Source organism: Chlorocebus sabaeus, chromosome 23 (genome assembly GCF_047675955.1).
Source record: "Chlorocebus sabaeus isolate Y175 chromosome 23, mChlSab1.0.hap1, whole genome shotgun sequence".
Taxonomy (NCBI): domain Eukaryota; kingdom Metazoa; phylum Chordata; class Mammalia; order Primates; family Cercopithecidae; genus Chlorocebus; species Chlorocebus sabaeus.
In genome coordinates this window covers 47,276,154-47,300,505 of record NC_132926.1, presented here as the reverse complement: position 1 = coordinate 47,300,505, position 24,352 = coordinate 47,276,154, and the positions used below count along the sequence as shown (strand labels likewise).

Here is a 24,352-nt window from a genome sequence, read left to right as displayed (position 1 = left end):
GGGTGGAGTTGTGGTGAGCAGAGATCGTGCCATTCATTGCACTCTAACCTGGGCAACAAAAGCAAAATTCTGTCTCAAAAAAAAAAAAAAATTAGCCGGCATGTTGGTGCATGCCTGTATTCCCAGCCGCTCGGGAGGCTGAGGCAGGATACTTGCTTGAACCTGGGAAGTGGAGGTTGCAGTGAGCCAAGATGGTGCCACCCTACTCCAGCCTGGGCGACAGATCAGGACTCCATCTCGTAACAGAAAAATAGAAAGTAATCTTCTGTACACACCACACCCAGCCAATTAAAAACAGCTTTTCATAGAGATGGGGGTCTTAACTGTGTTGCTAGTGGCCTCCCAAAAGGTTGGGCCTACAGGTATGAGATACCATACCTTGCCCAGTTTCTCATTAAAATAGGAAAGGAAGACAAGGTTGTGTTGTGAGTGGATCACAGAAAGAATTTAACTTCATCCTTTTCAGACATTGGAGTACATTGGTATTACATAGGATTCAAGGAAAAAATTCTCACGTGACAATGTGGGTAGTGCTAACTAATTCATTTTCACATTTTGTGGTCCTAGGACAATTTCACACAATTAATTCAAGTACTTAAGTGAAAATGGTTATTTAACATTTGGTCTTTGACTTTTTGGTGTGAAAGTAGAATCATAAGATTTTAGAGCAAGAAGGATTTCAAAGATGTCAAGTGAAGTCTCCATATTTTATAGATGATGAAACTGAGACCCAGAAAGTTGGAGATCTGACCTGTATCATGTCATTGGTTACCAAGAGTAGCAGGATAGAAATTCTTGCCTCTTCATCTTCAGATCAGTGATCTTTTAGTAGCCCCATTATCCCCATCCTTATACTTAGGTTTAGGCTATCTGAAACTAGGTATTCTATCTTAGACCATCAATTTTAAATCGATGTTAATTACAGATTTATTATGTGTTTTTCACAAACATCTTTATGAAATTAGTATTCTCTGGCCTGGAATGGTGGCTCATGCCTGTAATCCCAGCACTTGGGGAGGCTGAGGCAGGCAGATCACCTGAGGTTGGGAGTTCGAGACCAGCCTGACCAACATAGAGAAAGCCCATCTCTAAAAATACAAAATTGGCTGGACATGGTGGCGCATGCCTGTAATCCCAGCTACTCAGGAGGCTGAGGCAGGAGAATTGCTTTAACCCAGGAGACAGAGGTTGTGGCGAGCCGAGATCGTGCCATTGCACTCCAGCCTGGGCAACAAGAGTGAAACTCTGTCTCCAAAAAAAAAAAAAAAAATTAGCCTGGCATGGTGGTGCAGATCTGTAATCCCAGCTACTGGGGAGACTGAGGCAGGAGAATCACTTGAACCTGGAAGGCAGAGGTTGCAGTGAGCTGCAATTGTACCACTGCACTCCAGCCTGGGTGACAGAACTGAGACATTGTCTAAAAAAAAAAAAAAAAATTAGTATTCTCATTTCTTTCATTGAGCACTTGTAAGACCTGGCTTTACTTCATTGAGATCTCTGCCTTTAATAATGGTAGTAATTAAGATTCTTTCAATGTGGGACAGAATCCTGATCTGAAATAGTAACTCCATTTGGTCATAGAATAAATGAAAAGTGTTCCCCTTTCAGACGTTCCAGAAGCAGAGAGAGAGACAGAAGCCGAGAGCGAAGAAGATCTCGAAGTAGAGACCGGAGACGCTCAAGGAGTAGAAGCCGGGGCCGGCGATCCCGATCCTCCAGTCCTGGCAATAAAAGCAAGAAAATTGAGAATAGGTAATGTTATCATTGGGCTGCATCTATAATGCAGATTGGGGACTGCTTCCCTTCTCTGCGCCTTTTTTTTCCTTTAAATTTATTTTTGTAGAGAATTAACTGTATTTGGCTTCTACCATGAACTGTTGGCAGTGTTTTATTTTATTTTATTTTATTTTATTTTATTTTATTTTTTTTTTTTGAGATGGAGTCTTGCTCTGTCACCCAGGCTGGAGTGCAGTGGCCGGATCTCAGCTCACTGCAAGCTCCACCTCCCGGTTTCACGCCATTCTCCTGCCTCAGCCTCCCGAGTAGCTGGGACTACAGGCGCCCGCCACCTCGCCCGGCTAGTTTTTTTGTATTTTTTTAGTAGAGACGGAGTTTCACCGTGTGAGCCAGGATGGTCTCGATCTCCTGACCTCGTGATCCACCCGTCTCGGCCTCCCAAAGTGCTGGGATTACAGGCTTGAGCCACCGCGCCCGGCCAGTGTTTTATTTTAATCGGTTATAATGTTTGTAATTCAGCTGGAAAATACTAGATTCTGTCAGTTTTAACAGTCAATACATTGTATTCTTTCTTAATACATACTATTGATCGGAAATGTATTTTACAGACATCTTTGTAGAAACTCTGTCGTTTTCTTTTCAGACAAGGTCTCACTCTGTTGCCCAGGCTGGAGTGAAGTGGCAAGAACATAGCTCACTAACCTCAAACTTGTAGACTCAAGCGATCCTCTCACCTAGGCCTCCAAAAGTCCTGGGATTATAGGTGTGAGCCACTCTGCCCATTCTGGAAGTTCTATTTCAGTTAAAAACAAAATATAAATTCAGAAAAAGTGAGCAAAATATAAACATATAGTTTATTAAGATTGGGCACGGTGGCTTATGTCTGTAATCCCAGCACTTGGGGAGGTCGAGGCAGGCAGATCACGAGATCAGGAGGTCGAGACCAGCCTGGCCAACATGGTAAAACCCCATCTCTACTAAAAATACAAAAATCAGCTGGGCATGGTGGCACATGCCTGTAATCCCAGCTACTTGGGAGGCTGAGGTGGGAGAAATGCTTGAACCAGGAGGCGGAGGTTGCAGTGAGCTGAGATGATGGCACCATTGCATTCCAGCTCTGGGCAACAGAGCGAGACTCTGTCTCAGAAAAAAAAACCCAAAAAAACATGTAGTTTATTAAGTAATTATAAAACAAATATCATATGCCCACCATCAAAGTCAAGAAATAAAACATTGTCAGTATCCCATAAGTCCTCCATTTATCTTCTCTAACCTAACTCTCTACCTGCTAGGTGAAACCACTGCTGACTTTTGTGCTAGTAATTTTCTTCATTTCCTTATAGTTTTACAACTGCGTTTGCATCTGGAAAAAAAATTTAGATTTATGTTTTCTTTTTATCTTTACATGAATGGAGTCATGTGTTCATATGTGTCTTTGCTCAACATTGTTTGAGATTCACATGTTACAGCAGTAGTTCATTTTCGTTGCTGAGTAGTATTCTGTGGTATAAATATTCCATAATTTATCCATTCTGCTGAAAATGGATGTTTGCTTTAACCTTTGGGCTATTAGCTTTTGTGTGTGTATCTCTTGGTATATACGCACATAACTTTTTGCTAGTGTGCATTTCTAGAAGTGAAAGTGCTTGGTTGTAGAATAAACATAGCTTTATTTTTAGTAGTTAATCTCAAATTGATTTTCAAAGAGTTTGTACTAATGATACTTGTACTATCAGTGGGTGAGAATGCTGTTATCCCATGCCCTTTTCAGTATTTGGAATTGTCAATCCTTTAAATTTTTGCCAACTGGACAGATGTGTAATAATAATATTGTTATTGTTTCAGTTTGCATTTCCGTGATTAATAATGAAGTAGGAGTTGAATACTTTTTTCTTTTTGGAGACAGTCTCACTCTGTCGCCCAGGCTGGAGTGCAGAGGCACAATCTCAGTTCACTGCAAGCTCTGCCTGTGGGGTTCAAGCAATTTTCCTGCCTCAGCCTCCCAAGTAGCTGGGATTGCAGGTTCCCGCCACCATGCCAAGCTAATTTTTGTATTTTTAGTGGAGATAGGATTTTGGCATGTTTGCCGAACTGATCTGGAACTCCTGACCTCAAGTGATCCGCCCACCTCGGCCTCCCAAAGTGCTGGGATTACAGGCGTGAGCCACCGCGCCCAACCAAGGCTTGTCTTAAAAGTTACAGAAATTAGGCTGGGTGCAGTGGCTCACGCCTGTAATCCCAGCACTTTGGGAGGCCGAGGTGGGCGGATCACCTGAGGTCGGGAGTTCGTGACCAGCCTGACCAATGTGGAGAAACCCCATGTCTACTAAAAATACAAAATTAGCTGGGCGTAGTGATATGCCTGTAATCTCAGCTACTCAGGAGACTAAGGCAGGAGAATAGCTTGAAACCAGGAGGCGGAGGTTGCAGTGAGCCAGGATCGTGCCATTGCACTCCAGCCTGGGCAACAAGAGTGAAACTCCTTCTCAAAAAAAAAAAAAAACCCAAAAAATTACAGAAATTAAGACAATGTGCAATTTGTGTAGCAGTGGACAAACAGATTAGTGAACCATGTAAAGAGCCCAGAAACACATCCATACACATGGTAATTTGATTAGGTGACAGAGGTGGTGCTGTAATAAGTGGAGACTTTTTTTTTTTTTTTTTTTTTTTTTTGAGACAAAGTCTCATTCTGTTGCCCAGGCTGGAATGTAATGGTGCAATCTCGGCTCACTGCAACCTCCGCCTCGCGGGTTCAAGCAATTCTCCTGCCTCAGCCTCCTGAGTAGCTGGGACTTACAGGCGTGTGCCAACATGCCCGGCTAATTTTTTTTATTTTTTAGTAGAGATGGGGTTTCACTGTGTTAGCCAGAATGGTCTCGATCTCCTGACCTTATGATCCACCCACCTCGGCCTTCCAAAGTGCTAGGATTACAGGCATGAGCCACCAAGCCTGGCCAGAAAATTTAAAAAATTTTTCTAGGGATATCTAGTATCCTTTTATGAAATAAGACTGCCTACCGTATTCTGTGAACAAAAAGCAATTCCAAGCAAAGACCAAATTAGATGGCAAAATTCTAAACCTTTTAAAAGTTTGTACTAGAGAGTATCTTCTTCACCTCTAGGTATCTTACATCAAATCTGGAAGGATTTCTAAACTACTTTAAAAAGCACCAGTTATAAAGGAGAAAAAAGATGGACTAATTTGATTACATTAAAATTAAGAAATTTTATTCGTTATGAGATGCCGTAAGTTGGGGTGCATAAACAAGTTGGGTTTATTCCAAGAATGGCAGGTTATTTTAACATTAGAAAATCATTAGAAGGCCAGGTGAAGTGGCTCACGCCTGTAATCCCAGCACTTTGAGAGGCCAAAGTGGGTGGATCACAAGGTCAGGAGTTTGAGACCAGCCTGACCAACATGGTGAAACCTCGTCTTTACTAAAAATAAAAAATTAGCCAGGTGTGGTGGCGCACACCTGTGATCCCAGCTACTCAGGAGGCTGAGGCAGGAGAATCGCTTGAAACTGGGAGGCAGAGATTTCAGTGAGCTGAGATTGTGCCACTGCACTCCAGGCTGGCCGACAGAGAGAGACTCCGTCTCAAGCCCCCAAAAATCATTAGAACATTAGAACATTCAAAATGCGTGTGCCTTGGGATTTTAAATGTTATTACATATAAATTATCTTGCAGAATATAGGTCTGTTTCTTCATTTATCACATTTTAACTATCCTACCTAAATTTTGTTGTTTGTATATAGTATGTTCAAGTATTTAGTAATGTTTCCCATTTGTGTCATGGGATTAATCATGGAATTAATTTTTTTCATTATATTTTCTTTCTTTTTTTTTTTGAGATGGAGTCTTGCTCATCGCCCCAGGCTGGAGTGCAGTGGCAGATCTCGGCTCACTGCAAGCTCCGCCTTCCGGGTTCACGCCATTTTCCTGCCTCCGCCTCCCGAGTAGCTGGGACTACAGGCGCCCACCACCACGCCTGGCTAATTTTTTGTATTTTTAGCAGAGACGGGGCTTCACCATGTTAGCCAGGATGATTTCGATAGCCTGACCTCGTGGTCTGCCCACCTTGGCCTCCCAAAGTGCTGGGATTACAGGCGTGAGCCACCGTGCCCGGCCCATTATATTTTCAAGTTTTTTTTTTTTTTGAAACAGAGTCTTGCTCTGTCGCCCAGGCTGGAGTGCAGTGGTGCGATCTCGGCTCACTGCAAATGCCACCTCCTGGGTTCATGCCATTCTTCTGCTTCAGCCTCCAGAGTAGCTGGGACTACAGGCGCCCACCACAACGCCCAGCTAATTTTTTTGTATTTTTTTTTTTTTTGAGACAGAGTCTCGCTCTGTCGCCCAGACTGGAGTGCAGTGGCCAGATCTCAGCTCACTGCAACCTCCGCCTTCCGGGTTCAAGCAATTCTCCTGCCTTGGCCTCCCACCCCCGAATAGCTGGAATTACAGGCTCCTGTCACCAAGCCTGGCTAATTTTTGTATTTGTAGTAGAGACAGGGTTTCACCATGTTGGTCAGACTGGTCTAGAACTCCTGACCTCATGTGATCCACCTGCCTGGACCTCCCAAAGGGCTGGGATTACAGGCGTGAGCCACCGCGCCCTGCCGAGATGGGGTTTCACCATGTTGACCAGGATGGTTTCAATCTCCTGACCTTGTGATCTGTCTGCCTCGGCCTCTCAAAGTGCTGGGATTACGGGCGTGAGCCACTGTGCCTGGCCTCCAGGTGTTTATTAATGGAATATGAAAACACAGTTGACTCTTAGAAGTTTATTTCTTACCTAAATAGTGGAATACAAATGTAGTAAGTGTACTTATGTATTTTTTTGTTTTAATTTAATAGAGATGACATCTCACTATATTATCCTGGCTGGTCTCGAACTCCTGGGCTCAAATGATCTTCCTGCCTTGGCCTCCCAAAATGCTGAGATTACAGGCATGAGCCACTATGTCTGACCTACGTCTTTTTTTTTTTTTTTTTGAAGAGACAGGGTCTCACTTTGTCACCCAAGCTGGAGTGCAGTGATGGGATCATAACTAACTGCAGCCTCGAACTACTGGACTCAAGTGATTGTCTTGTCTCTGCCTCCTCAGTAGGTAGGGCTGCAGTTGCACACCACCATACCGAGCTAATTCTTAGAATTTTTTGGAAAGATTGGATCTTGTTATGTTGCCCTGGCTGATCTCTTTAACTCCTATTTTCAATTGATCCTCCTGCCTTGGCCTCCCAAAGCATTGGGAATGTAAGTGTGAGCCACCTCACCCCACCTGTAAAAGTATTTTAAGGCCAGGCAAGGTGGCTCATGTCTGTAATCCCAGGCATGAGGAATATTAATATTATAATATTCCTCTAATACTAGAGGCTGAGGCGGGCAGATCACCTGAGGTTAGAAGTTCAAGACCAGCCTGGCCAACATGGTGAAAACCTGTCTCTACTAGAAATACAAAAAAACCTGTCTCTACTAGAAATACAAGGCCGGGCGCAGTGACTCACGCCTGTAATCCCATCACTTTGGGAGGCCGAGACGGGCGGATCACGAGGTCAGGAGATCGAGACCATCGTGGCTAACACGGTGAAACCCCGTCTCTACTAAAAATACAAAAAAACTAGCCCGGCATAGTGGCGGGCGCCTGTAGTCCCAGCTACTCGGGAGGCTGAGGCAGGAGAATGGCGTGAAGCCAGGAGGCGGAGCTTGCAGTGAGCCGAGATCACGCCACCGCACTCCAGCCTGGGCGACTGAGCAAGACTCTGTCTCAAAAAAAAAAAAAAAATACAAAAATTGTGAGTGTGGTGGCTTGCACCTGTAATCTCAGCTGTTTGAGAGTCTGTGACAGGAGAATCGCTTGAGTCCGAGTGAGCCGAGATCACGCCATTGCACTCCTTTCCAGGTGACGGAATGAGACACTGTTTCAAAAAAAAAAAAAAAAGTATTTAATAATGAATGTTTCTAAGCACAAATGAATGATATTTCTCTTGTCTCTTTTATTTTTTTGGTAGATCTAGGTCCAAAGAGAAAACTGATGGTGGGGAAAGCTCTAAAGAGAAGAAAAAAGACAAAGATGACAAGGAGGATGAAAAAGAAAAAGATGCTGGTGTATGTTTATTAATTTAAGAATAATTGTATATCATACTTGTTTCTTTCTCTTTTTTTGGAGGTAAGAGTCTCGCTGTGTTGCCCAGGCTGGAGTGCTGCAGTGGCACATTCTCGGCTCACTGCAACCTCCGCCTCCTGAGTTCAAGCGATTCTCCTGCCTCAGCCTCCCAAGTAGTTGGGACTACAGGCATGCATCAAACTTATTTCTATGGGCTGGGTGCAGTGGCTCATGCCTGTAATCCCAGCATTTTGGGAGGGCAAGGTGGGCGGATCATGAGGTCAGAAGAGCAAAACCATCCTGGCTAACGGTGAAATCCTGTCTTTACTAAAAATACAAAAAAAAAATTAGCCAGACGTGGTAGCAGGCGCCTGTAGTCCTAGCTACTTGGGTGGCTGAGGCAGGAGAATGGCGTGAACCCGGGAGGCGGAGCTTGCAGTGAGCTGAGATTGGGCCACTACAGCCTGGGCGACAGAGCAAGACTCCGTCACAAAAACAAAAACAAACTTGTTTCTATGACGACAAATTTTTTCTTTTTAATGCTGTAAGCTTTATTTTAAAATAACCAGTTGTGAAAGATAAAAAGGAAGATTAAATAATATTTACCCTGTGGGAAAATTTTCTGAAAAAAGTTGCACATCTATACACATTATCTCTTTTTACATAAAAATGTGGTCTTACCATATGAACATTATCAGTTGCCTTCCAAAAAATTTGTGTAAATTTAGACTTAAGGCTGGGCACGGTGGCTCATGCCTGTAATCTCACCACTTTGGGAGGCCAAGGCAGGTGGATCACCTGAGGTGAGGAGTTCTAGACCAGCCTGACCAACATGGTAAAACCCCATCATTACTAAAAATACAAAAATTAGCCAGACGTGGTGGCACGTGCCTGTAATCCCTGCTACTTGGGAGACTGAGGCAGGAGAATCACTTGAACCTGGGAGGTAGAGGTTGCATGAGCCAGAATCGCACTATTGCAGTCCAGCCTGGGCAACAAGAGCGAAACTCTGTCTCAAAAAAAGCTTGAAGGCCGGGCGTGGTGGCTCATACCTGTAATCCCAGCACTTTGGGAGGCCAAGGTGGGTAGATCACGAGGTCAAGAGATTGAGACCATCTTGGCCACCGTGGTGAAACCTTGTCTCTACTAAAAATACAAAGATTAGCTGGTTGTGGATGCGCGTGCCTGTAATCCCAGCTACTTGGGAGGCTGCGGCAGGAGAATGTCTTGAACCCAGGACTTGGGGATTGCAATTAGCCAAGATCCAGCCAGTGCACTCCAGCCTGGTGACAGTGAGACTGTCTGAAAAAAAAATTTAGACTTAGGAATTTAGACATGAGGCCAGGTGCTGTGGCTTATGCCTGTAATCCCAGGAATTTGGGAGGCCGAGGCAGGCGGATCACTTGAGGTCAGGAGTTCAAGACCAGCCTGCCAACACAGTGAGACTCTGTTGCTACTAAAAATACAAAATTAGCCAGGCGTGGTGGCATGTGCCTGTAATCCCAGTTTCTCGGGAGCTTGAACCTGGGAGGCAGAGATTTCAGTGAGCCGAGTTCATGCCACTGCACTCCAGCCTGGGTGACAGTGAGACTGTCTCAAAAAAAAAAACCCAGAACCAAAAAACCGAAAAAAAGAATTTAGACGTGAATACATTTGTTTCTGTACATCCTTGCGCCCATGGGAATTTCAAAGTTTAATTTTTCCAATCTGTTAGGAAGTGATTGGTATTCTTTATATTCAGCTGCATATCTTAAATGAGTGAATATTTAAATGCTGTGAATATAATATGTATTTATAATTTAATAAGAATGTATTTAATTTTTTTTTTTTTTTTTTTTTTTTTTTGAGACAGAGTTTTGCTCTTGTTTCCCAGACTGGAGTACAATGGCGTGATCTAGGCTCACCGCAACCTCTACCTCCTGGGTTCAAGCTATTCTTCTGCCTTAGCCTCCCGAGTAGCTGGAATTATAGGCATGTGCCACCATGCCTGGCTAATTTTGTATTTTTAGTAGAGACGGGGTTTCTCCATGTTGGTCAGGCTGGTCTCAAACTCCCAACCTCTGGTGTTCCACCTGCCTCGGCCTCCCAAAATGCTGAGATTACAGGTGCGAGCCACCGCATCTGGCCATTTTCTCAAGTTTATTAACCATTTTCACTTTTATTTGAATGGTGTATTCGTATCTTTTGCCGATTTTGGTTTTATTTATTTATTTATTTGTTATTTTTTTGAGATGGAGTCTTGCTCTGTCACCCAGGCTAGAGTGCAGTGGTGTGATCTCGGCTCACTGCAACCTCTGCCTCCTTTGTTCAAGCAGTTCCCCTGCCTCAGCCTCCCGAGTAGCTGGGATTATAGGCGCATGCCACCATGCCCAGCTATTTTTTTTGTATTTTTTGTAGAGATGGGATTTCCCCATGTTGGCCAGACTGGTCTCAAACTCCTGCCTTCAGGCAATCTGCCCACCTCTGCCTCCCAAAGTGCTGGGATTACAAGCATGAGCCTGGCCTATTCATTTTTTTTGAGACGGAGTTATGCTCTTGTTGCCGAGGCTGGAGTACAATGGCGTGATCTCAGCTCGCTGCAACCTCCGCCTCCTGAGTTGAAGCAATTCTCCTGCTTCAGCCTCCTGAGTAGCTGGGACTACATGAATGGGGAACCATGCCCAGCTAATTTTGTGTTTTTAGTAGAGACAGGGTTTCACCATGTTGGCAAGGCTGGTCTTTACTTCCTGACCTCAAGGGATCCACCCACCCCAGCTTCCGCAGTGCTGGGATTACAGGTGTAAGCCACCGTGCCTGGCCATAAACTTTTATTTTATTTTATTTATTTACTTTTTTTGAGACAGAGTCTCGCTCTGTTGCTCAGGCTGGAGTGCAGTGGCCAGATCTCAGCTCACTGCAAGCTCCGCCTCCCGGGTTTACGCCATTCTCCTGCCTCAGCCTCCCGAGTAGCTGGGACTACAGGTGCCCGCCACCTCGCCCTGCTAGTTTTTTGTATTTTTTTTAGTAGAAACAGGGTTTCACTGTGTTAGCCAGGATGGTCTCGATCTCCTGACTTCGTGATCCGCCCGTCTTGGCCTCCCAAAGTACTAGGATTACAGGCTTGAGCCACTACGCTCGGCCTAAACGTTTATTTTCTTAATAACACAGTCTCCCTTTGTTGCCGAGGCTGATCTCAACCTCCTGTGCTCAAGGGATCCTCTAGCCTCAGCTTCCCAAGTAGCTGGGACCACAGGCATGTACCATGTGCCTGGTCACAAAATTTCTTTATCATGTTGATGTCATTTACTTTCTAGCTTGTAATAGAAAATTGCTTTTCATAGAGGCAGTTTTGGAGGAGTTTAGGGGACTAAAATTGACAATAACTGGGAAACTTTTCTTGCTAATTGCTTTAGTTTCTATTGTTAGGAAGAAATAAAATTTATGTGTGCATAATGCAAGTAAAATTAGATTAATTTATGGTGTTTGAAATATATCTTTTGGCTTTCTTATTTGAAGATGCTTTTTTTGTGATTTCATTTTGGTAATATATTTGTGCGTATATTTATAAAGGTGTGTGATTTAAGTCTACCCTGAGGAGTTTGTATATATGCCTTTTTACCCCTTCTTTATACTTTGAAGAACTTACTGGAATGTCACTTGGAGCAAAGTTATTAAATTTGATTTTTCTTTTTATTTTCCTCCATCTCTTTCTTTATTTTATTCCCCAAGAACTTTGACCAGAATAAGCTGGAAGAAGAAATGAGAAAGCGAAAAGAAAGAGTAGAAAAATGGCGAGAAGAGCAACGTAAAAAGGCTATGGAAAACATAGGAGAACTGAAAAAGGAAATCGAAGAGATGAAACAAGGGAAAAAATGGAGTTTAGAGGACGATGATGGTATATTTTTTTAGCCTGATAGCCTGTATAAAAACTCATGTAGAATATTATATGAATAATATTTCGTAAGGGATTTTTAATCTTTTTTATTGTTGAAAACTATGCATAATACACTATTTACCATTTTCTTCTTTTTTTTGAGACCGAGTCTCGCTCTATTGCACAGGCTGGAGTGCAGTGGCGCAATCTTGGCTCACTGCAAGCTCTGCCTCCCAGGTTCACGCCATTCTCCTGCCTCAGCCTTCCAAGTAGCTGGGACTACAGGCGCCCGCCACCACGCCCAGCTAATTTTTTGTATTTTTAGTAGAGATGGGGTTTCCCCGTGTTAGCCAGGATGGTCTCAGTCTCCTGAACTCGTGATCCGCCTGCCTTGGCCTCCCGAAGTGCTGGGATTACAGGTGTGAGCCAGCGCGCCTGGCCCTGTTTACCATTTTCATCATTTTCAAGTTTCAGTTTGGTGATAAATACATTTGTAGTGTTGTGCAGTCATTACCACTGTCTGTTTCCATGACTTTTTGGTCATTCCATGCAGAAACTCCGCACCTTTTAAATAACTCTATGGCGCCTTTTTGCACTACTTCTTACAACCTTTGTTCTGTTTTCTGTCTCTGTCTGAATTTGTTTGATCTAGCTACCTCACATAAGTGGAATCATGATAAATACTTATCTTTTTGTGTCTGGCTTATTTCACTTAGCATAATGTTTTCAAGGTGCATGTATGTTGTAGCATCTCGGAATTTCCTTTCTTTATATGGCTGAATAATATTTCACTGTATATATATATGCCAAGTTTTGTTTGTTCATTCACCTGCTGTTGGATAATTTGGTTGTTTCCACCTTTTTATTATTGTGAGTAATGCTCCTGTGGCCATTGGTGTATAAATATCTGTTTGAGTCTCTGTATTGAGTTCTGTGAAGTATATACCCAGAATTGGAATTGAGATTGTAAAAGCCCCTTTTAATATTTATGTTGTAATTTGAAACATAAAATTGTGTTTAGTAAGCATCACTGATTTTACTTTAGAGTGAATCATTGAGTGCTTATGAGCATAGCCAGTAAATAGCTCTTTAATGTATTACTAGCAATGTGAATGTTAATAAGGAGAGTAAATTAAGGGCATGCTTTCAAGTCCCTCCTCTGATTTTTCTATTTTTTTGGAGGTAGAGTTTCACTCTGTTGCCTAGGCTGAAGTGCAGTGGCACAGTCATGGTTCACTGCAGCCTCGACCTCCTGGGCTCAAGTGATTTTTTTGCCTCAGCCTCCAGAGTAGCCACCATGCCTGGCTGATTTTGTCTTTTTCTTTTTTCTTTTTTGACTGAGTCTCGCTCTGTCACCCAAGTGGCACTGTAGTCTGTGCCTCCCAGGTTCAAGCTATTCTCTTGAGCCTCAGCTTTTCAAGTAGCCGGGATTACAGGCACCTGCCACCATGCCTGGATAATTTTTGAATTTTTGTATTTTTAGTACAGGTGGGGTTTTGCTATGTTGGCCAGGCTGGTTTTAAACTCCTGACCTCAGGTGATCCTCCCACTTTGGCCTCCCAAAGTACTGGGACTACAGGTGTGAGCCACCATGCCCAGTTAATTTTGTCATTTTTTGAAGAGCCAGGGTCTCGATATGTTGCCCAGCTAGTCTCGAACTCGTGGGGTCAAGGGAGCCTGCTGCTTTGACCTTTCTCACTGCTGGGATTACAGGTGGGAGCCACTGTGCCTGGCTGCTGATACTTCATAATTTAGGATGGAAACATTTCCCTTCATATCTGATTTTGACTTTTAAGATTTTAGTAAAGTAGAAGATTGTATAATTTTATAGGAAAACGGGATTTTGGTTCATTTTCTGTGAAAGTTCCAAATAATGGTTTAAATAGATTCTGTCTATAAGTAGTTATGATGTCGTTTCTTTTTTTTTTGAGACAGAGTCTTGCTTTGTTGCCCACGCTTGAGTGCAGTGGCGCAATCTTGGCTCACTGCAGCCTCCACCTCCTGGGTTCAAGAAACTCTTTGCCTCAGCCTGCACAGTAGCTGGGATTATAGGTATACACCGCCACGCCCAACTAACTTTTTTGTATTTTTAGTAGAGATGAGGTTTCACCACATTGGCCAGGCTGGTGTTGAACTCCCAACCTTGTGATCTGCCCACGTTGGCCTATTTTTAGTAGAGATAGGGTTTCACTGTGGTGGCCAGGCTGGTCTCGAACTCCTGGCCTCGTGATCTGCCTCCCAAAGCACTGGGATTACAAGTGTGAGCCATCACGCCCCGCCAAGTAGTCATGATATCTTAATTCAAGACAATCTAATCTTTTCTGCATAACTAAGATACGCCATCTTCTGTGATTGAAAGGTATTGAAAGAGAAGAAATACAGTTGACCCTTGAACAACTTGGTAGCTCAGCACTCCAACCCCCCTACGCAGTGAAATATCCATATATAACTTTTTACTTCCCAGAAACTAAGCGTTACCTGCTTACTGTTCACCAGTAACATGAACAGTTGAATAACACATACTTTGTATGCTTTATGTATTAAATACTATATTCTTTTAATATGGTAAGCTGGAGAAAAGATTGTTATTAAGAGAATTAATAGGCCGGGCATGCTGGTGCATGCCTGTAATCCCAGCACTTTGGGAGGCTGAGGCGGGCAGTTCACAAGGTCAAGAGATCAAGATCATCCTGGCCAACATGGTGAAACTCCATCTCTACTAAAAATACAAAAATTAGCTGGACCTGCTGGCACACATCTGTAGTCCCAGCTACTTGGGAGGCTGAGGCAGGAGAATCGCTTGAACCTGAGAGATGGAGGTTGTAGTCAGTGAGCCGAGATCACGCCACTGCACTCCAGACTGGCGACAGAGCGAAACTCTGTCTCGAAAAAAAAAAAGAATTACAAGAAAGAGAAAATATATTTACTGTCCATTAAGTTGAAGTGGGTCATCTTAAAAGTCTTCATTCTTGTCGTCTTCACATTGAGTAGGCTGAGAAGAAAGAAGAGGAGGAGGAGTTGATCTTCTCTCTGGGGTGGCAAAGGCAGAAGAAAATTTACTTCCATGTGGACCCATGCAGTTCAAACCTATGTTGTTCAGGGCTCAACTGTAATTGAAAATGTCATTTAGCAGACGTGATGGCTCATGCCTGTACTCGTAGCACTTTAGGAGGATGGGGTGGGTGGATCACGAGGTCAGGAGTTCAAGACCAGCCTGACAAACATGGTGAAACCTCGTCTCTATTAACTACAAAAATCAGCCAGGTGTGGTGGCGTGCGCCTATAATCCTAGCTACTCAGGAGGCTGAGGCAGGAGAATTGCTTGAACCCAGGATGCAGAGATTGCAGTAAGCTGAGATCGCGACTGCACTCCAGCCTGGGCCACAGAGCGAGACTCTGTCTCAAAAAAAAAAAGAAAAAGAAAGAAAGCTGGGCGTGGTGGCTCATGCCTGTAATCCCAGCACTTAGGGAGGCTGAGGCGGGCGGATAACGAGGTCAGGAGTTTGAGACCATCCTCGCTAACATGGTGAAACCCTGTCTCTACTAAAAATACAAAAGATTAGCCAGGTGTGGTGGGCGCCTGTAGTGGCAGGTACTTGTGAGGCTGAGGCAAGAGAATGGTGTGAACCTGGGAGGCGAAGCTTGCAGGGAGCAGAGATTGTGCCACTGCACTCTAGCCTGGGCGACAGAGCGAGACTCCATCTCAAAAAAAAAAAAAAAAAGAGGAAACAAAGAAAAAAAGTCATTTAGCAGAGAAAGTTTGTAGTTCTGCATCCAGCTGTATAGCTGTAAAATCTATTATTGGAGATCATCTTTTTTGGCATAATTAATCTTTTGACCCTATTACAACCAAACAATTTATATTTTATTCATATTTATTTGTCATTGTTAATATTCAAAAGTAATACATGCTTCATGTAAAAATGGAAAAACCTCCGAAAGTGAGCATTTGAACTGCTGGATTGCTGGAGTAATTGGAAAAGGGGTGTTTGGGCAGTGGGAGAAAAGGTTAGAGAGGTGGGGTGTGGTCTGATTGTGAAATATTGCGTATTGAAACAGATGTTTAAAGAAAGTGTATTCTGGTATTTTAGATGATGAAGATGATCCTGCAGAAGCTGAAAAGGAAGGAAATGAAATGGAGGGTGAGGAGTTAGATCCATTAGATGCTTACATGGAAGAAGTGAAAGAGGAAGTAAAAAAATTTAACATGAGAAGTGTAAAAGGTGGTGGGGGAAATGAAAAGGTATGGAATTTCTTATTTTTAAAGATTTCTATTTCCTTTTGGGTAACTTGAATTCTCCATTGCATTGTCCTACTGATTTGCATGATTTTATAAAGCTAACAGTTTTCTTTCTCCTCATCTGAGAGATGGCAGTACTTTTTCTAAGTACCAGAGATACTGGCAAATTTTAGCTCTAAGTGTTCTTTCAAAAGTCACTCTTTTAACACCATCACCTTTGTTTAATATCTTTGCTTACATATTAACCTTTTTAATAAGTTCTCTGGAGACTTCTCTAGCACTCCTGTCTTTGATACTCTTTTTTTTTTTGAAACAGTCTCTCTCTGTTGCCCAGGCTGGAGTGCAGTGGTGTTATCTTGGCTCACTGCAACCTCCACCTCCCAGGCCTGTGCAGTCTACCTACCTCAGCCTCCCAAGTAGCTGCAACTACATGTGTGAACCACCACTCCTGGCTAATTTTTGTATTTTGGTAGAGATGAGGTTTTACCATGTTGCTTAGGCTGGTCTCGAATTCCTGGCCTCAAGTGATCCACCTGCCTTGGCCTCCCAATATCCTGGGATTACAGGCATGAGCCACCATGCCCAGCTGCATTTTTGATACCTCTTGACGACCTTCACTTTATTCTGTTTTTCCTCTTTTTCATAACATTTATTACATTTTGACAAATTATATGATTTTTTTGTGTTTACAGTGTGTCCCTTCTCCCTTCTAAAATGTAAGCACTCTAAGGGCAGTGACTTTTACCTGTTTTATTTACTGGTTTATTTAGGCTCCCAGTACAAGCCCCTGGCTTGCCTAGTGATTGGAAAATACCATTTAGTAGTATTTTGTTTCATTTTTAAAAATTATTTATTTATTTATTTATTTATTTATTTATTTATTTTTCTGAGACAGAGTCTCGCTCTATTGCCCAAGCTGGAGTGCAGTGGCGCAATCTTGGCTCACTGCAACCTCCGCCTCTTGAGTTCAAGTGATTCTCCTGCTTCAACCTCCCAAGTAGCTGGGATTATAGATGCCTGCCACTGTGCCCGGCTAATTTTAGTATTTTTAGTGGAGACCGGGTTTCATCATGTTGGTGAGGCTGGTCTCGAACTCTCGACCTCAGGTTATCCTCCCACCTTGGCCTCCCAAAGTGCTGGGATTACAGGTGTGAACCACCATGTCCAGCCTCATTTTATTTTTTTATATTAATTTAATTTATTTTTTTGACATGGAGTATCGCTTTTGTTGCCTAGGCTGGAGTGCAGTGGCACAGTCTCAGCTCACTGCAGCCTCCACCTCCTGGGTTCAAGTGATTCTTCTGCCTCAGCTTCCTGAGTAGCTGGAATTACAGGCCCTTGCCACCACGCCCAGCTAATTTCTGTATTTTTAGTGGAGATGAGGTTTCACCATGTTGGCCAGGCTGGTCTTGAACTCCTGACCTCAGGTGAGCCACCTCCCTTGGCCTGCCAGTGTGCTGGGATTGCAGGCATTAGCTACTGCACCTACCCTATTTTATTTTATTTTATTTTATTTTATTTTTTATTTTATTTATTTATGTTTTGTTTTGTTTTGTTTTTCGAGATGGAGTCTTGCTCTGTTGCCTAGGCTGGAGTGCAGTGGTAGGTACTATCTCTGCTCACTGCACCCTGTGCCTCCCAGGTTCAAGTGATTCTCCTACCTCAGCCTCCCAATTAGCTGGAATTACAAGTGCCCACCACCATACCTGGCTAATTTTTGTATTTTTAGTAGAGACGGTTTCACCATGTTGGCCATTCTGGTCTTGAATTCTTGACCTCAAGTGATCTGTCCGCCTTGGCCTCCCAAAGTGCTGAGATTACAAGTGTGAGCCTCTGCACCTGGCCTTTTGTTATGTTATGTTATATTATTTTTGAGAGGGAGTCTCGCTCTGTCGCCCAGGCTGGAGTGCAGTGGCTGGATCTCAGCTCACTGCAAGCTCCGCCTCCCGTGTTTACTCCATTCTCCTGCCTCAGCCTCCCGAGTAGCTGGGACTACATTAGCTGGGACTACAGGCGCCCGCCACCTCGCCCCACTAGTTTTTTGTATTTTTTAGTAGAGACGGGGTTTCACCGTGTTAGCCAGGATGGTCTTGATCTCCTGACCTAGTGATCCGCCCGTCTCGGCCTCCCAAAGCTTATTTTATTTTTTAATTAAAAAAATGTCTTTTAGCAACAGGGTCTCACTGTGTTACCCAGGCTGGAGTGCTGCGGTGGCATGATCATACTTCATACCCCTGGGCTGAAGCGATTATTCTGCTTCAACCTTCTTAGTAGTTAGGACTACAGGCATGTACCACTACACCTGGCTAATTGTTTATAGAGGTGGAATCTCGCTGTGTTACCCAGGTTGGTCTCGAACTCCTGGATTCAAGTGATCCTCCTGTCTTGGCCTCCCGAAGTGCTGGAATTTCAGACATGAGCCTCTGTGCCCAGCCTAGTAGTAGTTTGAAAATATATAATCATGCCGGATGTGGTGGTTCATGCCTGTAATCCCAACATTTTGGGAGGCCGAGGTGGATGATCACCTGAGGTCAGGAGTTAAGAGATCAACCTGGCCAACATGGCAAAACACCATCTCTGCTAAAAATACAAGAATTAGCTGGGTGTGATGGCGGATGCCTCTAATCCCAGCTACTTGGGAGGCTGAGGAAGGGGAATAGGTTGAACTGGGAGCAATTAGCCTAGATCACACCACTGTACTCCAGCCTGGGAAACAGAATGAGACTCAGTCTGAAAAAAAAAAATATGTGTGTGTGTGTGTGTGTGTGTATGTATATATATATTTTATATATATATATAATTGGGCACGCTGGCTCATGCCTGTAATCCCAGCACTTTTGCAGGGACTTAGGTGGGTGGATTACCTGAGATAAGGAGTTTGAGACCAGCCTGCCAACATGGTGAAACCCTGTTTCTACTAAAAATACAAAACTTAGCTGAGTATAGTGGCGGGCGCCTGTAATCCCAGCTACTGGGGAGGCTGAGGGAGAAAACTGCCTGAATCTGGGAGGCAGAGGTTACAGTGAGCTGAAATCATGCCATTGCACTCCAGCCTGGGTGACAAGAGCAAAACTTTATCTCAGTAAATAAATAAAGTATATATAATGATATTATATAGAATTATCTATAATACAGTAAATGATAAGTGGATGTATTATAAAATATATTATGCTTAAAAATGTATACAAATTAATGAGAAAAACAGTCTGTTGTTTCTATTTTCATTTAATAACTCAGTTGGCTCAATGCCCTGGCTCACAACTGCAATCCCAGAACATTTGGTAGGCTGAGGCTGGTAGATTACTGGAGCCAAGCAGTTCAAGACCAGCCTGGGCAACATAGCATGACTCTTTCTACCAAAAAGCAAAAAAAATTAACTGGGTTTGGTGATATGTGCTTATAGTCCTAGCAACTCAGAAGGACAGATGGGATGACTCCTTGAGCCCAGAAATTTGAGGTTACAGTGAGCTACGATCACACCACTCAAGCCTGGGTGATGGAGACCATGTCACTAAAAAAAGAAACTAAAGATGAAATTTTGTCAGTTATTGTGGGCTTCGGCTGTCATATAACTTGTGTTTCAGCTTTGCAAAATACTCTGTATTTCTTCTTTATTTTAGAAGTCTGGGCCAACGGTCACAAAAGTTGTCACTGTTGTGACAACCAAAAAAGCAGTTGTGGATTCTGATAAGAAGAAAGGTGAGCTGATGGAGAATGACCAGGATGCCATGGAGGTGATTTTTCATTAATTTTGACTTTGTTTATGATACTATCCTGGAAGCATTTATTAGAAAGCATTCATGGAGATGTGCTTTTCATTTATGTGAACTAGGAGAAATTCCCAGAATTGGGAGACATTCTTGCTATTCTTAGTAGTATAATAGTATCTAGTTAAATATCTATTTAGTGGAACATTCTGATGTCTTTCATTCCTAACTGTATGATCTTTCTGCCGCTCATCAGCTCACTTCAGGCATACAATATGGAGAGAAAAAAATGAAGTAACAGAATGAATTAACTTTCTTTCCATTAACACGTATTGTAAAGATTTATATAGTAAAAACGATAGCAAAACCTTATTAGAGCCGTCTCTGATCATTACTGTTTTAGCTTTATATTGGCATTTTAACTTTCTAAAGGGCAAAGAAAAAGAAAAGTAGGTTGAAAAATTCTTCAGGAGCTTCTTGATGTATTTCTAATTCAAGATGACATACATCATTTGAGGTGATTTTAAAATTAAGAGGTTTAAGTGTGCTGGAGCACTATAAAAATCTTGTGGGTCAAACAGTGTATTGCAGAAAGTAAAAAAATTAGAGTAGTTTCTAGGAGAGGAAGATTTGAAAAGCTAGGAGTATTGCTTCCCACAAGAGGAAAATAGTAATGAGCTTACCTCTTTAATTTTTTTCTTTTAAACTATAGTATTCTTCAGAGGAGGAAGAAGTTGATCTTCAGACAGCCCTTACAGGGTATCAAACAAAACAGCGAAAGCTTCTAGAACCAGTTGATCATGGAAAAATTGAATATGAGCCATTTAGGAAAAACTTCTATGTCGAAGTTCCAGAACTAGCAAAAATGTCTCAAGAAGGTAAAATTCCATTTTTTCATTTACTAACAGAAGAGGATACATTTCACATTACTCAAGAGAAATGTGGATAGTGTCTGATGAAGGAAGATGTTTTGGAAATATTTTTAAAATGATCAAAAATTAATTGGCCAGGTGCGTTGGCTGTAATCCCAGCACTTTGGGGGGCTGAGGTGGGCGCATTGTTTGAGCTCAGAAGTTCGAGACCAGCCTGGGCATTAGAGTGAAACCCCGTCTACTAAAATACGGAAAAGTAGGCCGGACGCAGTGGCTCACGCCTGTAATCCCAGCACTTTGTGAGGCCTAGGCGGGCAGATCATGAGGTTAGTAGTTCGAGACCATCCTGGCCAATATGGTGAAACCCTGTCTCTACTAAAAAAATACAAACATTTAAAAAATTGTTTGTTTTGTTTTGAGACAGGGTCTCCTTCCATTGCCCAGGCTGGAGGCTGGAGTGCAGTGGTGCAGTCATGGCTCACTGCAGCCTTGATTTCCTACCACACCCCACATCCCCCCAACAGGCTCAGGTGATCTTCCTATGTCAGCCTCCTGAGTAACTGGGACTACAGGCATGTGCCACCACACCCAGCTAATTTTTGTACTTTTTGTCGAGGCAGGGTTTCACCATGTTGCCCAGGTTGGTCTTCAACTCCTGGGTTCAAGGGATCTGCCTGCGTCTGCCTCCCAAAGTGCTAGTTGCTAGGATTACAGGTGTGAGCCACTGGGCCTGGCATAAGAGTTAAAGATTCTTAATCTTATGCCTAATTGAAAAGTAGAAGACACCAATAGAACAATATTTAAGAACTTTTAATCTGGGTTTTGTTTTGTAGAGGTAAATGTGTTTCGATTGGAAATGGAGGGCATTACAGTTAAAGGAAAAGGTTGTCCCAAACCAATTAAATCCTGGGTCCAGTGTGGAATTTCCATGAAGATCTTAAATTCCCTCAAAAAGTAAGTGGTTGGTGGTTGTTTATGTTTTCTGTGTCTTGCTGCTCAAAATAGTCCTTTCACACCAATGTCTCCCTGAGTTACATTTTTACTCTAAAAAAACTTATGTTTAAAAAAATTGTTTTATTGAGATAATTTACATATGAAAATTTACCCTTTAAATTATACAACTGCTTTTTTTTTTTTTTTTTAGACAGAATCTTGCTCTGTTGCCCAGGGTAGAGTACAGTGGTGCGATCTCACTGTGCTCACTGTGACCTCAGCCACCCGGGCTCAAGCAGTTATCCTGCCTCAGCCTCCTGAGTAGCTGAACTATAGGTGTGCACCACTACGGCTGGTTAATTTTTAAAATATTTTTAGTAGAGACTAGGTTTCACCATGTTGGCCAGGCTGGCCTTGAAATCCTGACCTCAGGTGATCTGCCCGCCTCAGCCTCCCAAAGTGCTGGGATTACAGGCGTGAGCCACCATGCCTGGCTTTTAAAATTTTTTATTTATTTTTTTGTTTTTTGAGGCAGAGCCTCCCGCCTCTTCCCTCAGGCATGCATTGGCATGATCTCGGCTCACTGCAACCTCTGCATCCCGGGTTCAAGCGATTCTTGTGCCGTAGCCTCTTAAGTAGCTGGGATTACAGGTACCCGCCACCACACCCAGCCAATTTTTGTATTTTTGTATTTTTAATAGAGACAGGGTTTCGCCGTGTTGGTGAAGTTGATCTCAAACTCCTGACTTCAAGTGATCCCCCTACCTTGGCCTTCCAGAGTGCTGGTTAAATTATGCAACTTGGCTGGGACAGGGTCTCACACCTGTAAGCCCAACACTTTGGGAGGCCAAGACAGGCAGATCACGAGGTTAAGACATCGAGACCATCCTGGCCGACATGGTGAAACCCTGTCTCTACTAAAAATACAAAAATTGACTGTGTGTGGTGGCACATGCCTATAGTCCCAGCTAACCTGTAGTCCTAGCTACTTTGGAGGCTGAGGCAGGAGAATCGCTTGAACCCTGGAGTCAGAGGTTGCAGTGAGCTGGGATTGTGGCACTGCACTCCAGCCTGGTGACAGAGAGAGACTCTGTCTTAAAAAAAAAAAAAAAAAATTATGCAACTTATATATATATATATATATATATTTTTTTTTAGACAAGTCTCGCTTTGTCACCAGGCTGGAGTGCAGTGGCGCAATCCCGGCTCACTGCAACCTCCGCCTCCTGGGTTCAAGCTTCAAGCGATTCTCCTGCCTCAGTCCCCCAAGTAGCTGAGATTACAGGAGTGCACCACTGCGCCTGGCTAATTTTTGTATTTTTTATAGAGACGGGGTTTCACCGTGTTGGCTAGGATGGTCTTGATGTCTTGACCTCATGATCCACCCGCCTCAGCCTCCCAAAGTGCTAGGATTACAGGCATGAGCCACCGCGCCCAGCCAACTTAATGTTTTTTAGTGTATTTTTATAGTTTTGCAACCATTACAATAGTCTAATTTTTGAAAATTTTGTTTGAATTTTTTTTTTGTTTGTTTTTTGATTTTATTTATTTATTTTTTTGAGACAGAGTCTCACTCTGTTGCCCAGGCTGGAGTGCAGTGGTGTGATCTCGGATCACCGCAACCTCTGCCTCCCGGGTTCGAATGATTCTCCTGCCTCAGCCTCCCAGGTAGCTGGGGCTACAGGTGTTTGCCACACCACGCCTGGCTAATTTTTGTATTTTTAGTAGAGACAGGGTTTCACCATGTGAGGCTGGTCTCAAACTCCTGACCTGGTGATCTGCCCGCCTCGGCCTCCCAAAGTGCTAGGATTACAGGTATGAGCCACCGTGCCCAGCCTTTTTTTTTTTTGAGACAGAATTTTACTCTTGTTGCCCAGGCTGGAGTGCATTGGCTCTATCTCACTCACCACAACCTCCACCTCTCGGGTTCAAGTGATTCTTTTGCCTCAGCCTCCCAAGTAGGTGGGATTACAGGCATGCGCCACCACGCCTGGCTCATTTTGTGTTTTTAGTAGATACAGGGTTTCTCCATTTTGGTGAGGGTGGTCTCAGACTCTGTACCTCAGATGATCCACCCGCCGCGGCCTCTGAAAGTGCTGGGATTACAGCATGAACCACCATGCCTGGCCCCCCCCTTTTTGTTTTTTAAAGAGATGGGATGTCACTCTTTTGACCAGGCTGGTCTTGAACTGCTGGCCCCAAATGATTCTCCCATGTCAGCCTCCCAGAATGCTGGGATTTCAGTCATGAACCACTGCGCCCTGCCTAATTTTTAAATTTTTCATTATCCCAAAAAGAAACTTTTGTCCATTAGTAGTCAGTCTTCTCCCCTCTCCCCACCCCTGGGCAACCATTAATCTACTTTTTGTCCCTAGAATAGATTTGGCTATTCCTAACATTTCATGTAAATGGGATCAAACAATTTTTGTCTTTAGTGACGGACCTTTTTCACTTTACATAATGTTGTCAAGGTTAGTCCATATTGTAGAATGTGTTAGTACTTCATTCCTTTTTATTGCCAAATAGTATTTTATTGTATGAATATATACAGCCTTTTGAAAGTTTATTTTTATGGGAACACATGGGACCTCTTTGGGGCCCAGCAATCTCAATTCTTACCTTATCTTCGTTTGGTTTTCTTTTTAAGGCATGGCTATGAAAAGCCCACGCCCATCCAAACCCAAGCTATTCCTGCTATAATGTCTGGACGAGATTTGATTGGCATTGCCAAAACAGGAAGTGGAAAGACCATTGCTTTTCTGTTGCCCATGTTTAGACACATCATGGATCAGAGGTCATTAGAAGAAGGAGAGGGGCCAATAGGTACAGTTGTTTTCATTAAACTATTTTTCAAATAACAGCTTTGTTGTCAAACAGAAAGACCTTATAGTTTATAATGT

At 43.1% G+C, this 24,352-nt stretch overlaps 1 protein-coding gene across 1 annotated transcript in view; it reads left to right on the top strand.

The window, feature by feature from the left end:
- DDX46 (DEAD-box helicase 46) overlaps window positions 1–24,352 on the top strand; it is a 74,135-nt gene that overhangs the window by 6,677 nt on the left and 43,106 nt on the right. Inside the window, exons 3-10 of the mRNA XM_038007717.2 lie at window positions 1,609–1,752; window positions 7,753–7,849; window positions 11,556–11,721; window positions 15,792–15,943; window positions 19,561–19,674; window positions 20,360–20,525; window positions 21,353–21,473; window positions 24,100–24,275. Of these exons, the coding sequence (XP_037863645.1) occupies window positions 1,609–1,752; window positions 7,753–7,849; window positions 11,556–11,721; window positions 15,792–15,943; window positions 19,561–19,674; window positions 20,360–20,525; window positions 21,353–21,473; window positions 24,100–24,275 (1,136 nt within the window). The remainder of the gene's footprint in view (window positions 1–1,608; window positions 1,753–7,752; window positions 7,850–11,555; window positions 11,722–15,791; window positions 15,944–19,560; window positions 19,675–20,359; window positions 20,526–21,352; window positions 21,474–24,099; window positions 24,276–24,352) is intronic.